At 46.3% G+C, this 20701-nt stretch overlaps 1 protein-coding gene and 1 long non-coding RNA gene across 9 annotated transcripts in view; one reads left to right on the top strand and one right to left on the bottom strand.

The window, feature by feature from the left end:
• Positions 1–357: 357 nt before the first annotated feature.
• Positions 358–4747, bottom strand: LOC145653183 (uncharacterized). Its single transcript, XR_014119531.1, has 3 exons — positions 4398–4747; positions 3198–3391; positions 358–434 (listed from the first exon to the last, which is right to left on the bottom strand). It is a non-coding gene; the product is annotated as an uncharacterized LOC145653183 (long non-coding RNA).
• An 81-nt stretch (positions 4748–4828) lies between these two features.
• The window catches only part of mtss1lb (MTSS I-BAR domain containing 2b), a 48625-nt gene continuing 32752 nt past the window's right edge, over positions 4829–20701 (top strand). For 2 of the 8 annotated variants that reach the window (XR_014119530.1, XM_081706072.1), the window contains exons 1-3: positions 5625–5993; positions 13311–13372; positions 13501–13574. Coding sequence is in view for 7 of the 8 variants with exons in the window: in XM_081706072.1 (XP_081562198.1) it covers positions 5862–5993; positions 13311–13372; positions 13501–13574 (268 nt within the window). In the remaining variant the exon portion in view is untranslated. Of the gene's footprint in view, positions 5423–5624; positions 5994–13310; positions 13373–13500; positions 13575–20701 lie in introns of those variants that run through there. The other 6 variants (XM_081706073.1, XM_081706075.1, XM_035520847.2 and 3 more) reach the window with 6 other exon arrangements.

Here is a 20701-nt window from a genome sequence, read left to right as displayed (position 1 = left end):
ACACTTATTTGTGGTCTGTAAGATGTAGCATTAATGATACATGTTCACTTTCAGTCTCACTGAAGATGGCAGAAAATCATTTGGCTTTTTCTTGGCTGATTTTCAATCCTGCTCTTCCAGTGCCAGGAGCACTCAAAGAATTGTGAGAGAATCCAGTTATGAGCACGAGAAGTGTAGGCTGTTTTGTGGTGTCTAGCACAGGCTTCTGAAGAGGAGGGGAGACGCACACACACATACACATACGCAAACGAGTGTTGACACACACACACAGAAGAGAGTTGAGTGACTCATTCTGACCCAGTTTGAAGAGTGAGCTGGGTAAGGAGGCATAAAGCTGAAATATGATATTAAAAGCACCTTTTCTTTCTCACTTCTCTCTATTTGAAAAGGAGCCATGCACACTTCAACTGCGCTACACAATTCTTCTGCCATTCCTGCAAGGCAAAAAAAAAGAAGAAGTTCTGTATTAAATTATAGCAGCCTCCCCCACCCCCAGAATCGTTGTATGTAGATTTATACAAATTTATGCACTCGCAAGCCACAGAAAAATAGAACAGCTTTCTGTTGCACCCTCACTGACCACTTTATTAGGGTCTCCTATCTCATAGGTGCTTTTTGTCAGTGGGCAATCCAGACTGTAGTTGTGCTGCTGGCATTACAACATTTTGAGCCCGACGGAGCTGACAGAGCATTTTAAACCCAGTACTGTGGAGCTAGTACAGGGTAATCATGTTCCCCGTTGGTTTAAAAGCGATCATCACCCAAAGATATTCAGCCAGCAGCATTCCCTTGGTCAGAAACTGACCCCTGGCGAAGGACTAGAGGATAGCTAACACGTACGCTCACAAGGTGGCTTGAATGAAGTGGGTAGAGAATGAACAATGAGTGAACGCTGAGTTGCCAATAGGTACGTGATCTTTATAGATGTAACTGTCAGTTGTGCGTTCTCTGATTGACTTCAGCTTGTCTTGGTCTCTGCACAGTTTTGTTGTGCTTATGTATGGCAGCCTACTATGTACAGCTAAAGAGTAGGTGCAAATGACCAAGTGATCACTCAGTGCCCAAACCCAACATCTGTTCTCATGCCCTCAGTCCCACAGTGGGCTCATCGACATTCATTGCTTAAGCAAGGGAACAAAGATACAAACAAGCCAAAATTGGAGTGCATGTTCTGCTTATACTGGCAACCAGCATATGTAGTGGATGACAATTCCACGTCCTTGCACAGGAATGGAAGCAGCCCCCTCGACCTCCCCAGATTGTCATTAGGGCAGTGGTTTATGTGTTGCCATAACTATAGCTCATGCAGCACATAAATTCCAGCTCATGAAGCTGGAATTCAAGTCTAAACACATGAGCAGGACGAGGGCTAAAACCATGCTCTGTTGGGGTACCTGGCAGTCCCACGCAAGGGCTAGTTAGTGGCTTGTGGAAAGACACCACTGGCGTACTGCGGGGCAAAGACCGACATTAGTGGTACATATGGTGGATAGGGATGGGGAGATGAAGGAAGATGGAACAGTGCAACGCTCTCACTGACGTGTTGGTTTTGTGACAACTAGGCTGTGAATGAGATCCCCAAAATGAGAAATAGGTTTTCTTTGGCTCACAGTGGCACAAAATATTTTCCATAGATATTTGACACATTAAATCAATTTTTTGTGTTATTTTTTTCCCCCCTCATTAGAAACCATCAAAAATGCACTGAAGAGTGTAGGCTGACTATGGCTTCTTTCCTACTGTTTTAAATTAATCTGATACTGTTGTGCAATATTTTTGGAATTTGGTATTGCATTTAGCTTGTGTGAATATCAGAGTCTGCAGGAGACAAAGGAAGAAAGTGAAAAATGTGTGTGTGTGTGTGTATGTGTGTGTGAGTGAAAGAAGAGGGAGAGAGAAATCTAATGCCACTTACTGATATCTCATGTTAAGGTATGATTATGATATTTGTAGGAACTTTCCAAGTACTGAGTGATTTAATAAAGGCTGCTGTCATTGTGCTTCCTGTATGCACATCTTCCTAATAACAAAGCATTACTGGCTATAGAGATCTCATTTCGCCAAGGTCAGCAAAACCTTGTCGTACACACACACACACACACACACACACACACACGGTCACATGGTATTAGATAGCTGTGAGGCTGAAGGTCAAGGCTGATCTTTGACCTGCTGAGTGGGCCAAGGTTCAGGAGTGAAAGAGGAAGCTGGTTGATGAGGACAGCATAGAACAGCCTGTGCACAAATTCCAGTGCCATCAACTCGCACCAAACATCTACAAGGTGGCATATACTACACCAATATATGCTTAGAACATAAAATAAAAATATGCATTCATGCTAGGAAATCATATGATTTCAACTTATTGATGTGACTTGCTCGCCTTTAGATCAACAGACATAATCACATGCTGGGTTCTCTGTGCTGTGTGAGATAAGACATGTTTAGACATCCTCCACTTCCTTGTTGTTTCTCTCTTGGTTCTCGTGTTGGAGGACGCAGCAGCGTCATCCCACTGTGAGGTCTTGTTCCCACAAGGTGATGTCCTTGCATCGCAGTACTATCACTGCTCACTAGGGCAAAGGCAAGACCACATATTTGAAATCTCTTCCCTTCGTGTTTGCATCTCATCAGTCTTGTTCTTTCTCCCATCTGGCATCCTTATTCTGTGCTCTCCTTCTCTCTCTCTCTTCCTCCCTCTCTCTCTCTCTCTCTCTCTCTCTCTCTCTCTCTCTCTCTCTCTCTTTCTGACACACACACACACACACACTTTCTTTCATTGGACCTGTGGTATGCCTGATTTGATTTCTGCTCTCTATTATCCAGTGAGACTTCAGCAGAGTGTGGGCCATATGTTATCATTTTAGCCTGCCCTGTCCTGCCTGGAACCTCCCTCACCCATCTGGTACACACGCATACAAAAAGGTGAGAAAGCAGTGGGGGTGGGGAGTTGAGAGCTGGACGCTGGCGCTACAATGGCATTCAAGCAGGACAGAGAAAGAGAGGAGGAGAGTGAGAGTAAAGAGCAGAGCGTAAAACGAATGCCCTAATCCAGAACGAGCCCAAATCTGGCTTCCAGACAGTTTTTACATCACAGATATTATACTGGCCAAGCTAGACATTAAAAAGTCATTAAAAAATGAATATGTTCAATATAATGCTTGAAACTTTTCAGGGTGCAGGATATATTTCTGTACAGTTGGACATGATGCCAGGGGAAGAGGCGATGAGACGCGAATGAGCCTTAAGTGGCTGAAAAGCCTGCAGCTGGCAGGATGAGTGGCAGGTCTGGGCATGGTGGGAGAGCTCCGCAGAGACCGGCACGCTGGCGTGGCGCTGATGCCGGCACTTCGCATCACGCTGAGTAATGTGAGCCCTGGCAGGGGGTCCCCTGGAGAGAGATGGCGAGAGGGAGAGAGAAGCAACTGAAAGGGAGCGGACAAGGATGGGAGCAAAATATAGAAGCTTTGTTGAAGATGATATGTTATTTTACTTCCAGCCTGACCGAGAAAGTGATCTGGGAGTGCCATTCCATAACTCTTGCGTTTGTGTGATCTCTGCTCTTTTCCCATGGCCCAGGGCTTCTCTTTCTACCTGCGCTTGCCCTCCCACACACGCCCTTCCCTCAACTTCACCAGTGAGCCATAACTTAGAATCTCATTTATATTTCATTACTCTTCCTCTATGCATAACACCTCATTTATGCAGATGCTAAAATATGCAGGCTGGATATTTTCCATTTGCTCTCAGCTGACATGGAAGCCATTAATGTATTTTGGAAAGGCATTCAGGAAGGAGCAGATAGACTGGCATTAGAGGCCTTGAATTATGTCATACAGCCCTGCATGGCCACACTCCTCATGGAGTCTGGTAAAGTTACTTAAAAGATAGACGAGATAGCCAAGGTTAGTCAGTAGCAAAATGCATATCCATGTGACAGGGATAGGCTGATTGGTTATTCCTGTTCAATTCTTGTCAATTGTGTCATAAATCAAGCAAACGTGTACAGCTCCAAAAATGAACTGGTTTGAGAACACGTTGCAGATGTTGAACTTAAACCAGCAGTTTGGCACTACGGGTTGAGGCTATAGTTTATCGATTACATTATGAGTCCTGACTTATGTGCCAGTGAAATTACTTCTTATGATGTTCCATATGATATTTTATCTCATGGATACTGGATATAAAACAAGTTTTAAAAATTAAAATAAATGCAGGCAATTATGATTAACCAGAGTTCAGGATAACAGAAGTACTCCATTAATACATGATTTAAAGGCCCAATATTAAGAAGCCGTGATATTAAGAACTAAATAATAAAGAATATGAAATGATGTGAACCAGTTATGTTTATACTATATATAAAAGGTTCTAGCATGAAAAATTTCCATAATCACCATTCAGTGTTTCTTTCCTTTTTGGGGAAAGTAAGCAACTGCCTGCGAGAGCCTGACAGTTACTGTACTGTACTGTCCTGATTCAGATATACAGCATCCAGGATGGGTAAAAATATCTTGGTCCATGCAGTACCCTTCACGAGGCGTTCTCCTTTGCACACCACAAAACATCTGTTTTGGCTGGGTGTCTTTCTACCAATGCACAAGACTCTTCTTTTTCGATTTTAAATTTAGGCTTGGCCGCGTGCTTTTTCCGTGTTCTCGTCGATTTGTGTGCGTGCGTGTGTGTGTGTGTGTGTGTGTGTGTGTGTGTGTGTGTGTGTGTGTGAGAGAGAGAGAGCGAGAGAGCGAGAGAGCGTGTGTCGGCGTGTCCCCCTTCTGCTTTCCTCCTCCCTCTTCCATAATGACAAGAAAGCTGTCCCGCCCCACTCTCATGGATCGAATTACTGCCTCCTCAGTCCGAGCGACTGAATCCATTGCATCTAGCTATTCCAATCGCGAGCGGCGCAGCGCACACCGGGCGCATCCCGACCGACCGCTCCACATCCCTAGATACGTTACCTCGGCGTCTCTCCGCCTCTTTCAGTAGCTCAGCTAGATTTCACGTCGCTGTCCGAAGATGAACGTGATTATTGCGGTGCCATCTGCAAGATTAACCTCCGGTCGCGGGGAGTAGACCCGGAGCTGGGAAGGGAGAGAGAAACCTCTCTCTTCTCTCACCATAGTTGCCCCAAATCTCTGGGCACTGGTTGCGAGCGACAGCCGCCGACACTATTAATTATATTGCGTGTTCATTTTTTTAAAAAAAATCTCGCGCATTTAAACCTCCTGTCTCCTGACCAAAGGAAGGGAATCAACGGGACGTCATCGTTTCTGTCGTGGAAATAATATTATAGGAGGGTTTTTACTTTGCTCATACGGTATACCAATAATCAGTAAAAATGGATTCTATAAACATGGAGACGGTGGAGAAGGAGTGCGGTGCTCTCGGTGGACTATTCCAGGCAATTGTCAATGACATGAAGGTAGGTTATGTGGCGGTGATGCACAGGCAGTAACGCATTCCTCCGTAGTTAACCCCCCCCCCCGCCCCCCCTCAATGCATCCCGTGTTTCGCCTGCAGATCTGTCATTCGAGATCTCAGCACCGTTATCACGCTCGCCCAAACGCAGTTGCATGCGGTGTTTGTAGGCGCACGTTCTTCGGCTCGGCTTTGCAGGATAGCGGTGACTGATGTGACGTTCAGTAGCCATGCTGCTGAGGTGTTTAGGGGGCAGCCTGTAAACAGCGGCGTTCCCCGCACCGCTCTCTAGCGTGTAGCGCTTCGTGTCTTCTGTGTTACAGATACGTATCGGTGAATGCTGTATTCCTCGTGCCGGGCGGCATGTTGCACCCGCACGAGGATTTTTGCCGAGGGGAAACAAATGGACGATTTTGGGGGAAACAATTAAACGTGTCGCTGGGATGGTGCTGATTACGCAGTCGCGCCATGCTGTCATTCCATCTTGTTTGTTGCGTGCGACTCACCGGGGTTTTCGAAGTCTGTCTCTCTTGTGCTACAGAATCAGGGTCTTATTTTCTCTCACGTGGGAAGCGGTAGGTCTACACTGATTTTTCTATTAATTTTATTTTTAAAGACACGGTGACAGGACAGACGCATTAAATGGGACTGCCGCCGGGGTCTCCAACTGTCCAACCAATCCCGAATTTTGGTATTGTTTCCGTTGCTTTTATTAATGGACGACAATAGAAATGATCAAAATTGAACATTTATTGAGAACGAAATGATTAAAGGCTTATTTATTTATTTCCAAAGTTACTGTCATTACCACACTGTTATAAATTCGTTCGACCATCCAGCATGGATTAATTCTACGAGCGTTTGTTTCTCGCCAACGGTCTGTAAAGGTGTTCTAACCCCAATAATTAAATGACTGTTTAAACCCATTCTTCCATATCAGACTCACTCCAGATGCGTCTTTTATTTTTCTCTCTCACACCAGTTTTCTCATTTTCATTGCGTATGTTTTTATTTGTATATATAGGCCCCTCGTTTTGACACGCACACACGGTGAGCTCATTCATAGTTTTGCCCCGGATCTTCCTTGCTGCTTTGCTAATGTTGTGCGATTGCTGTGCGTTGGGGATTGGAAAATATGGGTCAAAACATGACTCTTCACATTTAGCCCTGCGTGACGAAGAATGCTTCATAGAGTAGATCACAGGTCTCGCGGGTGGTCGCGGTGTGCATCAAAGCTCCCCTCTTGGGCAGCCCAAGGTCTGGTGTATCACTTTTCAGTGCAGAAGGGCACATTAGCAAGGCCAGTGTTTGAAATAGTGCAGTCAAATATGATACAGGACAAGCTTTCAATGTGATGACAGTGGTTCAGAAGCCTTATGCCTGGTTACTGGTCTGGGGATCTGACCTGTAATCTGGTTACCTTCTACTGTGTGTCCTATTAAACAGTCATCCATGAATGGTGGTCCAGTTGGGCCCTTAAGTAAATTCTCCAAAGTTCAAAGCACAAAGGCAGTACAAATATCACTTCAAATGGCAAGGAATGTAATTTGAAATGTTTAATATGATAATAATGCTGTGATTTTCTTGGTACACTGGATCTGGATCTTCTAGTTTCAAATGCTCTGTTCAGTATAATGTAACATTAGTGGATAATATTCTCACTCGTAAGAATTGTGACTTTTCAGAGCTCAAGAGGGGAAGTCACCTCAATTCCACACACAGAACAGAGGTTCTCTCCAAATGCTGGGATTGCTTCTTGTTGGAATCTGCAGTTTATTGGCGATTTCTCATAAAATCGAGCAGTCATCTTGTTTCTCAGTCCACTCAGTATCAGGGTTCCTTCGTATCAATAAAATGCATGCCCTAAGTACATGTGCCTGGTCCACTGAGGTCTGATTTGTTCTAGTCTCCTCTGTTGTCTGAATCTCTATCTATTTGCTCGTGGTCCTTTGTTTTGGGGGGTTTGTGTCCTGAGGGTACACCGGCTCATGTGTGACTGAGAACAAGCATGGTGTCTGGGCTGCCTTTGTGCTGGTCGAGGAATACAGTAGGAACCCCATCAAATCAATACGCTGTGGATTCAGACCGCTGTTGTCAAATTTACTCCAAAGCGGATGCCACTAATGAATGAGTCATTGTTTATTGATTGCTTTTCTGGTCCAGTCCAAACAAATAGGCTTATTGTAGAACATTATTTGAACTATTTTGCTGTTGACAAACATGAACTCAGTGCATGTGTGTGTGCATATGAATGCCTTATTCTGTCTCTTTGAAGCAATGCACTATAATAACAGTACTACTGAAATCATTTTGAGAATCAGCTCAGATTATGGGGGAGAATGAGTGAATTTGAGATCAGGACGGAGGCTCTTGTTGTGGGTAAGCCATCAGCTAAGCCCCTGCCTTAATCCCATAGCTGTGTGGTAGTGGGCAGAAAAGGCAGGGGAAGCGCTAGAGACCTGGAGTAGAGGAGAACGATGGAAATTCATGTGTTTGCCAGCTGGAGCTGCCATATATCACTACTGTTTACATTCACAGGCCTCCTGCTGAGATGTGCATACCAGTGTACAGAGAGGACTGTATATGCACACAAACACACACACAAAAGCAGGTCCATTTTTTTTTGTCTGGCGTGACCCCCAGTTTAGAGCTTAGCCACGTCTTAGCCATCCTTTCACTTTGTCATGTATCCTGAGAAGGACATTTTACACAAATTGACATAATATCTGCAGCCGATTTAGCACGTGTTTAAGCCATTCTCCCCATCTTTGGTTTTGGCCCTGATGTAATCTGAGCTGGCCAAGAGGCTTGCTGAGGGACAGCATCCACACAGGCTGGGTTCTGGAGAGCGTGTGAACTATAGCACGTGTCCCCACACTCCACTCTCTATTCGACAGGCCTGAGAGCTTCTCCCTCTTATTTATTTATCTAGTTCTGAGGTCACTATTGTTTTCTGATGAGGTCTGCACTGTCTAAATGAGCATGTTTCCTTGGCCCTTTATTAAACTCGTTAAGGACGAAGAGGCTCATGTGAGATGGAGGAGCCGTTGTGGGAGGGCGAAGCTTTGTTGGCCTTGTTAGACCCTTTTCTTGCCTTACATCTGCTGATGTGAGTAAAGAGAAAGCAAGCGTTCTGCTTAGTAGGCGATACAATATGTATTACCGGTGTTTGTTTCCCAGTTTCGGTTCAGCTTTTCCAAAGGTTATGTAATGCAGTTAGCTTGCTTATTTCTTTAAATACTAATTTATGGTCTGTTGATGTGTTTCATACAGTTGGGCAGGTTTCAAACCATGGAACACAGTATGCTTCTTGGACCAAGACTCACTCTTTATATGAAAATCTGCAATATAGTTCTACAAATCTCCCCATGAGTGATGCCTGTCTATCACGCTCCTTCTGTACAGTGACTGCTGATGGACTTTTCAGTCAGCTAGACTCCTAGACCACTTATCGGACAGTTAGGTTGACAAACACATACTCTGTTTATTAAGGGCAATGAGAAATATATATATATATATGATAAGCAGTCGGTAAGGGGAATCATGGGAAACTTATCCCATCTGCTTTTCCTCAGTTTGGTGACCACAGGTTGGGTGATTTCCAAGACAAACATGTTGAAGGAAAAGGTAAAGGAAGTCTGCAGTTTAAGAGATTAAAGACATTTATTAGAGAGAGGCCGAGAGACAGACGGGGGGGAGAGAAGCAGCTCTCATGGTAAACAGATTCTGTAATTCACTAGGGCATGGCTGCTGACTACTATGGTAAGTATAAGAGCTGGACATGCTATCCTCATCTCCATCACTGGTTCATTCATTTATTAATTAATTCACATTGGCAATGCATAAGGTTGGCTGTGTAGAACTTTAGTCTGTTTTCGTCCACAGCCCATTAAAGCATACGCCCAATCAGCATGGCTTCAGAGCAGAAGTGGATCAGCCGATCCGATGTTTCCTGGGTGCATTCAGAGTCACTCCCCCACAAAGCACAAAGTTGTGCATCTCTCCATTTCCCCCACTAATTCCTTTGTTTGTATATATGTAAGTAATGGAGGGGTCTTTGTGTGTGATGTATCCACAGTAAAGCAATGTTTTTTCCTCTCTCTGTATCTTTATCTGTTGTGTAATGTCTGCATGCAGCAATGTCAAGCTCAGGGGACTCTCTTATCAGGACATATCAAGGTCTCTGAGACAATCACCTATACCGTTCATTAGCCGAAGAGGAGAGACATGACATAAAAGATAGGACAGGGAGGAAAATAAATGTATGTATTAGCATTAAAGGTTTCAGTGTATGTCTGATCCCCATGGCCAGAAAGCATCAGTGTTATCAATGGTTTTCATTAGTGGAGTGGCATTGGTATCCCTGCTAATAAATTGTGGTACCCACAGTCTCTCTGTTTCATCTGACAGCAATTTACTGTTTCTGCTAGTGTAATTTGAGTGTGGTGATTTTCCAAACGCAGTGTTTAGGAAACTTAACACGCACTGGATGTGCTGTTATCAAACACAGTGTTTAAGATACTTAACACACACTGTATTTGCCTTTAGCAATGTTGCTATTGTTACCGATTAGATTCAGGTGATGTAACATTTTTTGCCTGGGAGTTAAGACTGTGCTAATAAGACCAGGGTTTGTGGAGTTATGCACACTGCTGTGTCACTTTAGCATGCTGTTTGTGTTAGCTTAGAGGTTTAGGCTGCAAAGTCAGGATTCCAGCATGGAAAAGCAACTGCAGGATCTGCAATGCGTTGTCTGTGCTTTTCAGCGCCACGACCACCACCTGGAAGTCCGCATGCCAGACAAATGTTCCATCCATAAATTGTGGTGAAGACATTGTGTAACAGGACATACATACTGTGCACACGGAACACTGAGTTTACTAAATCACATGAAACCTCAGGGTGGTCTTGCTCCATGAATGTTAAGGCCACGTAGCCCTGACCATTCTTGCTTTCGGACTTGTCCTTAAACCTTCTGAAAATCTAAACCTTTCCAGAAAGCTTATATCTGATCTCAGGCCATGGCGGAATATTTCAAAGAGAGCACACCAGTAGCCCTGTGTTATGTGCATTGGGTGTGCAAATTAAGGGAAAAGCTCCCATAATATCTCGTTGTCTTTCTTTTTTGTTGGGGCCCTTTGTTTGAGTGGCTGTACTGGTTTAGTGGTAGGGATAGAATCAGGCTGATGTGGTCTCATTTCTGCCTCCTTGGACGACCACAGAAATCAATAGGGGAGAAAGAAGAAATTAAGCCGTACAGTGACCCATTCATTTCAGTTGCAGAAATGAAAATGACTCGTTTGAACGCCGGAAGAATTTGTCTTTTAAGCACCCTGTCAATGGCTATTCAATAGCTTTTCATTAGTGGTGAAGATAGTGGAGAGAGGCTCTTTGTTTGGGATGATCAGCAGTTGTAAAATTGGCCTTTTCTGATGTTATATAGATGGTTATGGGCAATCGGAGCCAGAGACAGATAGAAATCTTGGAGGGTAAAAGTGGGAGGATGGGTGGGCTTGGTCAGGCAGCATTAACAGAAGAACTACTCAGTCTAACACAAAAGCATATTTGTCATAATGCTGACATTGATCTAGATCCGATATACACCCTTTAGGAACATAGATCATTGTGTAATACATTACATCAACAACATTCATTTGATTTAAACACCTCAAAATGATTATTTTGGACATGATTTGAGTGTGATTTTAAGAAGTCTTTAACATTTTGGGATGCGCCAAGTTCAGAATCCTAATGGACTAATGTAATTAAGGAATGCAGCATTTACTGTAGTGCTGTATTGCTATTCAATAAAGATATTGATTAAGCAGCAGATTGATCTGCTGGAAGCTTCTGAGGAAATCTTGGATTTTATGGATCATCATGTTCTCCACAGCACCACTTAATTTAAAATCCTTCTAAGGATTACTGCTGTGTACAGTGCAGTGACCCTGGTATTCTCATCAGTGTTTGGGTTTTTGGACTCCTAAAGGGAGGGATGTCTCGGTGTTTTTACCATCGTTTCTTTTAACTAAAATGTACCTTTAATGCCTTTTTTTCCGCTTGGTTAGGCTAAAGTGAAAATATCACGCTTCCCTCCACGTCTCACACTGCAGTGGGTGCATGATGGTGGAAGGTGCTTATCCAATTGTTTGTGGATCATTTGGCGAGTCAAAGAGAGAGAGAAAGAGAAAAGGCATAAAGAGGAAGTCGGGAAATAACCTGAAGGAAAACGAGCCAGCCCGTGTTCTTTGCATAATCGGGAAAGCCCAGCTCTCTGATTGGATTAGCTCAGTGGCTATGCTAATGAGGTGTGAGAAAGCCTGAAAGGCGAGGCTGTGCCATCTCTCCCTCTCTCCTTATCTCTCTTCCACAAGGCCTCCTTAGTAAGATGGACCTCAGACTCATGCCCCAGAATAGAGCACTTCAAACGACATGTGTTGGGGGTGGGAGTCAGGGTGGTGTTCCACTGGGAATATCGTACTCTGGTTTCAGATGGAATTAGGGGACATCAAATAACAGAGAAGGGGAGTGATGCCAGCAGCTTATGGCCATGCCCTGCATGGACCGCAGTCACAGCGCTTTTTTCCTTGTCCTCTGCTCCCTCTGTCCTGTGTGGGATTACTGTCCTTCATAATGGCGTTTATCAAGCATTCTCTTTTCCTGCTTTGTGCAGTTTTCCCAGTGTCATACCTTTTCTTTTTAACACCCTCCGCCCCCAAGCCTCATAAAGGCAATGGGGCAAGTGGAGGCAAGGCACGGGTGTTAGTGGTGTTTAGTGGTGGCTGTGTGTGTGTGGCAGCCTTAGAGTGGTTATAGAGTTGAGGCAGAGTAAGTGGTGGGTGGAGCTGCCACCATGGCGTCGGCTGAAACCTGGTCTCCAGCTGTGCTCTCGAGTAGGGTTAATTTCACCCCTCCCCACCCGGGCCATCCGGTGCTCAGAGCCTACCAGAGCGTGTTGGAACCTGTGGCCCACGCTGCTGGTGAGGGAAGGCTTGGGTGAGCATGCCTCTCCTGCCCGGCAGCGGCACATGGCAGCTGGGACAGCCCAGGCTGGGTCTCTGCTCTTAGCTCGAGGCCCCGGACCAGACCACGTGTGTGGAGGAGGCTGCCTTCCATCCAGGGATGTTGTGGTGGATCCTGGCCAGTCCAGGCTATAGTGAGGAGTAATTGCTTGAATAAGAAGCTTAAATAAGAAGCTAATCATCGCAATATGGGATTGTCCTGTAATCGTGCTCGGGCTTTGATATTCCGTTTCGCTGAAGGCGGGGTTACAGCGAGGCGCTGCTGATCTTTTTAAGCAGACTTCACAAAGAGCCCTGTGCCCTCTCTGTTTCCGTGGTAACAAGGCAGAGTCTTGTACGTGGCTTGTCCCCTTATAGTGGGACTACACCCCACTTCCTGCTGCAGGGCAATCAACCCTCCCAAATGATTCACACACTCCCACACATGCACTCACACTCTCTCTCTCTCTCTCTCTCTCACTCACACGCACTCACACACACACACGCACACACACACACACACACACACACACACACACACACACACACACACACACACACTGGTGTAAATTATGCCCTGCATGATTGTGCATGTCTGATCCCACGCTAACAGCAGCTGGCATTCACTGCCACCGCCTGCACGTTGTCACTCGAACAGGAATGTCACAGCATTCTGCAATTTAGTTCGGGATCAATAAAGTTTTATCTTGTCTTACCTTATTTGCCCTCTGACTCCCTTTGGACCCTGATAGTGGTGTTAGATATAAAGATATAACAGCAATCCAGTAGCCATTCTGTGCTTCCAGTGAGAAGCTTGAATCCTACAGATCTCAGAGCTCGTGGTGTTGTCATCAGCAAGCAGGGCTAACGCCTGCCTTTCTTCTCTTCCAGTGTTCGTATCCTGTCTGGGAAGACTTCAGCGCCAAGGCTACAAAGCTGCATGCCCAGCTCCGGTGCGTCTCGCCGCAGCTCAGTGCCCATTCCTGCCTTTGGATGGGGGGTGGGAGCGGGCAGAGCGCCTTGTCCAGGTGCACGAGACGTGAACGTCGCCATTTCACCCTATCTCCGCATTCTTCTGCAGGACCACCGTGCTGGCAGCCGTGGCCTTCCTGGACGCATTTCAGAAGGTGGCGGACATGGCGACCAACACGCGAGGTGTGTGTATGTGTGTGTGTGTGTGTGTGTGTGTGTGTGTGTGTGTGTGTGTGTGTGTGTGTGTGTGTGTGTGTGTGTGTGAAGATGATTCATGAAAAAGGGATGCTGTAATGCTGTTATGCTGTAAATGAATTGGTTGCACAGGAGAAGATTAAGAAAACTTTGTTAATTTTGTTGAAAAGTTAGATTTGTCTTTGGTATCCCCTTCAGAAGTCAGCAGCCACAGTAATTACATTCATCTATTAAAAAGTTACTACTGTTTCAACCCTGGAGGTACACTTGAACTTGTAAGAAGTTTGACAGACTTCTACTCATTCACCTAGATGTGGCATAAAAAAAGATGGCTAAAATGGTGACGTTGAAAAAGACATGGATGAGGCAAGGCAGGACAAAGCTTGGGTTCCTAGCTGGAGGGTGTGAGGAGGTGGGGGTCGAGGTTATTTTTGGCTTTCTGTGCTGCTCATTGTTATGAGAGTCGAGTTCCTTTAGTGAAACTGGACGGTGAGAAAGCTGGCAGTAAAGAACACATTAAAAGGACACTGAAAACCACCACTATTATAATGACCTTAATAGTTGCCCTCCCCCCATGTGGGAAATTCTCTCATTCTTCCTGTCATATCATTTTAGGCTGCCTCAGGTATATTCTGTCCCAGTGAGTAGGTGTGTGTATATATGTGTGGTGTGTGTGCATTTTCGTACATGTATATGTCGTTGGAAGCATTGTGTGTTTGTGTGTGTGTAATGCTGAGGACGTCAATGAGATTCAGACGGGAGGGGAGCTTTTAATGAGGTGACAGGCTCTGGGCCCTTCCTGCAGAGCCCATTAAGGCAGCGAGGGGCTCATCCTACCTCCTGTGTGGGTGGGTGGGGTGTAGAGGAGCCTCTGAGAGGCGGAGGCTTGCAGCTCTCATTAAGCGGAGCTATATGACAGGGACAGGGTTGAGTCTCTTTGTGTTCTCTCGGAGGAGAGCTGCAATAGCTCCCAGACGACCGCACTGGCCCATCAGTGTGGCCGCTGCCCGCTGTCATTTATGTGTAGGCACCGCTCACAGCTGGTCGTCTGTAAGTCGTCTGTAGGTCGTGTGGCACGTACGACACCCTCACACACAGCACAGACACACAGGCTCCACAGCTGGACATGTCAGTGCTCTCGAGGAGTTGCTCTGAGACGGCTCGAGTGCTTCTCCATCTCTGACTCACACTTGAGCACTATGTCTGCCCGAGACTCGGAGAACAGACTACATCTTGGGCTTCGAAGTGGACGAACAAAGAAGTGCCATTGTTCTTGCACTGCGACAGGCTTTGCTGGTTCTCACCCGGAGCTTTACGCGTGCAAGAAACAGTGATTTCATATGATATTCCAGTGATGTCAGCGTTGCTCTCCAAGGGAATTCCCCTCGTCTCATCCAGCTCTGGTAGATCTCCACTGGTCATGTTGGGTTAGTGCACATGGCTCCGTCACACTATGAGGGAGGGTGAGAGACAGAGAGAGATTTGTGTGGAGATGGGGAGAAAGTGTAGAGACAAAGCAAAACAGACAAAGAGCAAAGAGGAGTAAAGGTGAGGGGAAGATGGTACACAAAGGCGTCAAGTGAACTCAGTGAATATGTCTGTGGTCATACTCATACATATTCACAACATTTTTTCCACAAGTGGGTTGATTAAGCTGACATACAGAATCTCCTTATTGTAGGTTATGGCAGGAGCTGATGCATCTTGTCAGTTTTATGTGTGAGGTGCTCAAATTTGCCCTTAATCACTGAATAATTACTTAACAGAACAGTTTATACGACTGATTGGCCAGTCTTATCTCATCTGAGCTCATGGTGAAGGGAGGCAATTAAATCTGTAGCACCCAGATCTTGACACCTTTGAAGTGAATATCTCTGGCTTCCATGGTTCAGAGCAGAGGGACTTCACTTCCTCCCCTCCCTCCTCCAATAACATGCATTGCAACCAAGCACAGAGCCAGAGGAGCAGCCAGCTAAAGTGACGCACGCCCGCACGCATGACGCACGCCCGCGTGCACACACGCACGCCTTCATCTTCTCACTGGGGGTCTGCTGTGGTAAGGAAGGAAACGAACACTTCCTGCCAGTAACTACCTTTAATAGGCTCCTCATTTTCCCTCACTTTTACTGCACTTCCTTTGCACCTCTACCTCCTCCTGTTCATCTTTCTCATCTCGTCTGGTTGCGTCTCGTCTGGTCTCCTCTCCTCTCCTCCTCTTCTCCTTTGTGGCTCTTTAAGATAGTTATGCACTGAAAAAACACTCCTCTTGTATTCTCTTGTCTTGGCTTGTGGTAGAGCTTTCATGTTTCCAACGTTTATGACTGCAGGCTGTCTTTATTTTATTGGGAATTAGGGAGCCTGGCCAGTATTATGCTGTGAATAATATGTACCATGGGGGAAGACAGAGAGTGGAGCAGAATGAAACCTGCGTTATGGTCACAGTCTGTGTGGATGGGCTCGGTGTATGTGTGTGTGTTTATGCGTGAAAACCCTGATTTTCGGGCCAGGCTGAAGACAAGGTCTTCGGCTTGTCTCCCGTCTCCTTCTGCTCTCGTCAGCCCTGGCGCCCTCTGTTGGCATCTCTGCCTGGCGTGGGGGTGAGAGTGCCGATCGAGCGTGGCTCCGCCCCGAATGCCTGGCATGGCGGCGCTCGTAAAGAAGGGAATGGGCGCAGATGTGCAGCTTTACTCCCTGCCTGTGGGAGCCTCGTCACAGCTGCCATAATGAACATCGTAAATCTATTTCATACACTAGGGGGCAAAATGGCTTCCCTCTGCAGACACGTAGAAAAAGAGAGACAGAGTGAGAGAGCGAGAGATAGAAAGACACTTCCGCCGGATCAGCAGCTGGCCGACTCGATCGGGTTGTATTTTTGTGTGCGAGTGTGTTTGTGTGGGCTGGGGGGTTTTACTCTTTCTCCAGATGTGAGGAGCAGACTCTCATAGGCGGGATGGTGTTACTATTCACACGGCCATGTAAGCAAACAGGAGGCTGGCGGTCTCGGGGGCAGCAGGCCCGGGGCTCAGCTCTCTGGGCTGGACCTATTCACTCTTCAGGCTGCCACCATGACTCAAAATGCAAGGCCCCTCCACCTATGGAGAAATGTTATCACTGCGAGATGCATACATCACCCACTGCATCATGAGAGGACTACAGCTGATATGAAAGCTCAGGAACTAGGAGCGATTTGAGACGGTTCGCACAGTGCGCGCTGATAAACAGAGAGCTGTAAGCGTGTCTGTCCGTGTCATGCGTTTCACAGCCCCCCAGTGTCTCGCTGTGTAAAATCATCCTGCATCCTGAATGATCCCAGCACAGACATGCACTATTATGGCCCTCGCACCCCCTTCGAGCTCCTTCGGACTGAAAAGAGTAGCTCATTGTTTTCTGAAGAGAAATTAATCGACTCGGGCGATTGACTGGTGGCAAAGCGGTTCTGTGCGAGGAGGGCTTTGAAAAGCAGTTTTTGTTCTGCGCGTGGGTCGGGCCGCTGCAGCGCCGTGTCGACGACTCTGGCCACGGCGAGCGGAACTGTGGCGAGGGCGCCGGGGTAGGGGGGTGGACGGAACGTTCTGGCAACGGGAGTCAAGGTCGGCCGGAGAGCCTAGAGGTTATCCGTGGACGCCCGTACGATTTTGGCAAGAGGCAAAAGAGAAAAGAAGGAGGGAAAAAATCCGTTCCAAGTATCGGGCCTGCTTATTCTCCTTCAGCGCCCCTTCATTACCAGCCGAGGAGGTGCTGGGGTGGAGTGGGGCGGTGGCTTAAACAGCTCTTTAGTTCTACAGGGTGCAGTAATTTTTTTTAAGACCTCTCGTTGGCACAGGTCTCCTGAGTCATCCCTTTCCATGCTACCGCCCACTGCCTGCTCCCTCGAGACCACCTGTTTTTTAGCATGAGAGAGTTTATATGGCGATCAGCACTCTCAGTCACCCCCTGCTGTCATTAGTATCAGCCCACCTTGAAGAACCAGGATAAGCAGGGGGCTCCCGCTTGGGAGCAATAATAGTTCAAGACACGATGTTGGTCCGGATCCAAGATCCTCAGGTCATGTGTGCCTTCTATGTCAAGTGAGTATATCTGAGAGGGAAAAGGCTTTTCGTCATGCCTGTGAATATGACATGAATTCAGTGCTAAAAAACAAGAAAAGAGGTGACAGCTCTGTGAATATTTTTTGTCTTTTTTTTTTTTTTTTGTGTCATCCATCATGGTCAGAGCGACTGTAAACAAAATAAAATCGTCACACGTTGCACCAGTTAGGAAGTGGCAGGGGACGAATGCGCATTTCGTCTCAGTTGTGTCTCGGATCAAAAGGATCCCCACTGGCGGCTCTGAGGCCACCTCCTTATGAAGCTCACCCATCTTTTCAGTGTCACGCTCTATAAAGACAGCTGAAGTGGACAGCTCTCTCTCTCCCCCTCTCTCTCTCTCTCTCTCTCTCTCAATCATCCCTCTCTGTCTCTCACCACCTAGCACAAGAGTTGCCGGTCGATGATTAGAGGAGAGAAATTTCCATCAGAGCTGTCAGCCACAATGACCTTTGGGTTTGTGTAGCTGAGATGGGAAGTTTTCCGTATCACTGTGACCCTTGGTGCCCTCTGGCATTGGACGGCGGGCTTGGAGGTACATGTTAATGGTCTGGGTTTCCCAAGCCAAATGCAGAATGTGGAAAAGCTCAGACTCAGCTACTTTCTACTTATTTTTGATTAAATAAAATATAATGCAGGTTTGGATTTCAGAACATCTGTGCTAATTAAGATGTCTGTCTTTGTTGCCCTTCCAGCTATGGCCCAATGAGAGGCAGCTCTCTTTGGGGCAAACAGAGCAGAGAGCGAGCTCTGGGCTGGCAGACATCAGAAATCCAGTGAAAGGTCCCGGTTCCCATAGGTAGAGCGTGCAGGCACTGACGTGTGTCTGGAAAGATTTAACCACTGTCAAAGTGCTGATGGGAGCAATAGAATTACCGCGTGCGTGCTTGCGCTCGAGTGCTTTTCCTCGTCTCGTTTCATCCCACAGATGATTGAGGCTGACGACACAAAGGCCAGGGGCAGGCTAGAGCAGGCAGAGGCAAATGTGAAGGGTGGCAGCAGATATGGAATTTTGTCTGTCTACCCGCTGTCTGTCTGCTCTGCCTCTCAGTGCTTTTATGTCACTCCACCTCTGCAATTGGTTTTGACAGCTCAATATGGCCTGAGCGCATGCCATGATAGACTAATCCATGTTAGGGGGAGGGGGAACTCAGCCCAACGTATACGTAGGCTTTCTGCCAGGCCACATTCACTCTGTTCTGTCAGCCACATGAAGAAAGACATTTATTTATCCTCTCCACGAAACCACGGAATCATTGTAAAAAGATATGTTAAATGACCCATCACTATTGGTGCAGTGTTTCATTAAAAAATGTCTGTTTCTAGGGTTATCATTTGATTAGTCTCTGGGTGTCACTTTCAGATAAGGCTGTTTCCCCCACATGGATCACGGGGTTGCTAATAGCAACATCTTTAATAGTGTACAATGCTCCACAGCAGAATGTCATTCAGGTAGAGTGACTACCAAGCTGCCAATCAGTGAATAGTATTGGGAGGTGTATTGCTGCAGTGTTGCTTAGTAACAGATTGAAAAAGGGGGCCCTAGTTGCTTGTAGTGTTGCTGGGCGACTGGGAAAAATGTTGCAGTTGATTACAGTGTGTGGCAAGTGGCAGGGTACAAGCAGAGATGCTTGTTGTCCCAAGCTGTTGCCTTGTTGGTAGAAGTTTCTGCATGTGGATGGAAACTGCACGGTTTGCCTTGGGAATGTGCTTAGCATCGGGGAGGGGTTAGGGTCTCCTGGCACCTCCAGGATCGTTTCACCCACGAGCTTGTGTGTGGCAGTTGAAGGAGGCACCAGTAGAAGACACAGAGAGGGCGAGATGTACTGTGCAACCCGCTGGGAAGTGCTGAATTTTGATCAAGTGAAACGGGAGACAGGCATACAGGCAACAATGGCATACGGAGGACTCGGGGTGCAGGTAATACATGCTGGACATACTGTGTAGCCCTAATGCACACCCCCACATCCCCACACACTCACACATGTGCACGCACTGTCCTCATTAATAAAAGAGGAGGTGTGGGCTTCCTGTCTGAGGCCAGTTTGTGCTGCTGCGAATGTAGTTGGTGCAGACACAAAGAGAGACTGTGATACAAGGAAGTGTTCTCACACAGAGAGAGACAGAGAAAGAAGCAGAGAGAGTTACAGAGGGAAAGGGAGAGAAGGAGTGACAGAAAGGCTGAAGGGGAGCGAGACGACTAGATGAACTTTGTGACGGAAGCTTAATTAAAGACAATGTTGTTGATGTTGCACATTCTCAAAACACCAGAGGCGAATCAGGGAGGAGTAGATGCTCTACAGAAAGAGACACAGGTGGAGTGGAGATTCAAAGTGTTTACTAGAATACAGAATGATTCTGGAGGAGATCTTGAGCGTGTGATTCCCAGTGTTTAAATCTTGGTGTGAAGGTTTGAGGCGTTCATGAATTATTAATTTCCTTGGCATTGCGACCCATATTTATGAAATTCTTTGCTGACACGGTTGGACATCCAATCACTCTGCACTAGCTAATGATGGCCTGATCCTTTTTAAGATCTGCTTATCAAGAGCCAAGTGCTTCTAAGTTATAAGACATGCTTGTAATATGAATATCTGATTAATTAGAGAGAAGGCTACACATTTGGAGGAGTGTTCATTTCCTCTGGCAATAGTTCAGATATTAAACGCTGCAAGGCCTTCAGAAGAGCAGGTACATTACAGTCACATAGTCAGTTGCGGGCCTTTTCTGCCTGTGTACTCTTCAATGTTAGATTGATGCCACTAGATTCCCACCATTTTAGGAAGTCACATATATTAGGAACTGATTGTCAGATATATTAAGAACTGACTAGCTTTTTGGCCTTGATCCGTTTTGAGTGCCTTTTGGATAGACTAAACTATAATAACTTAAATAATGAAATGAACTGTGAGGCCCTATTGAAACTGAAGTCTTGTTTAGAGTTTGTAGATAAGGCCACTGGATTCTTATCATGGGAATACTCTTCGACCACTCAAACATGTCAAGTGTCTGCTCTCATGGCCTCAGTGG

This window comes from Electrophorus electricus, chromosome 23 (assembly GCF_041902795.1).
Source record: "Electrophorus electricus isolate QZ-2024a chromosome 23, ASM4190279v1, whole genome shotgun sequence".
Lineage (NCBI taxonomy): Eukaryota > Metazoa > Chordata > Actinopteri > Gymnotiformes > Gymnotidae > Electrophorus > Electrophorus electricus.
This window is presented reverse-complemented; position numbering and strand designations above follow the sequence as displayed.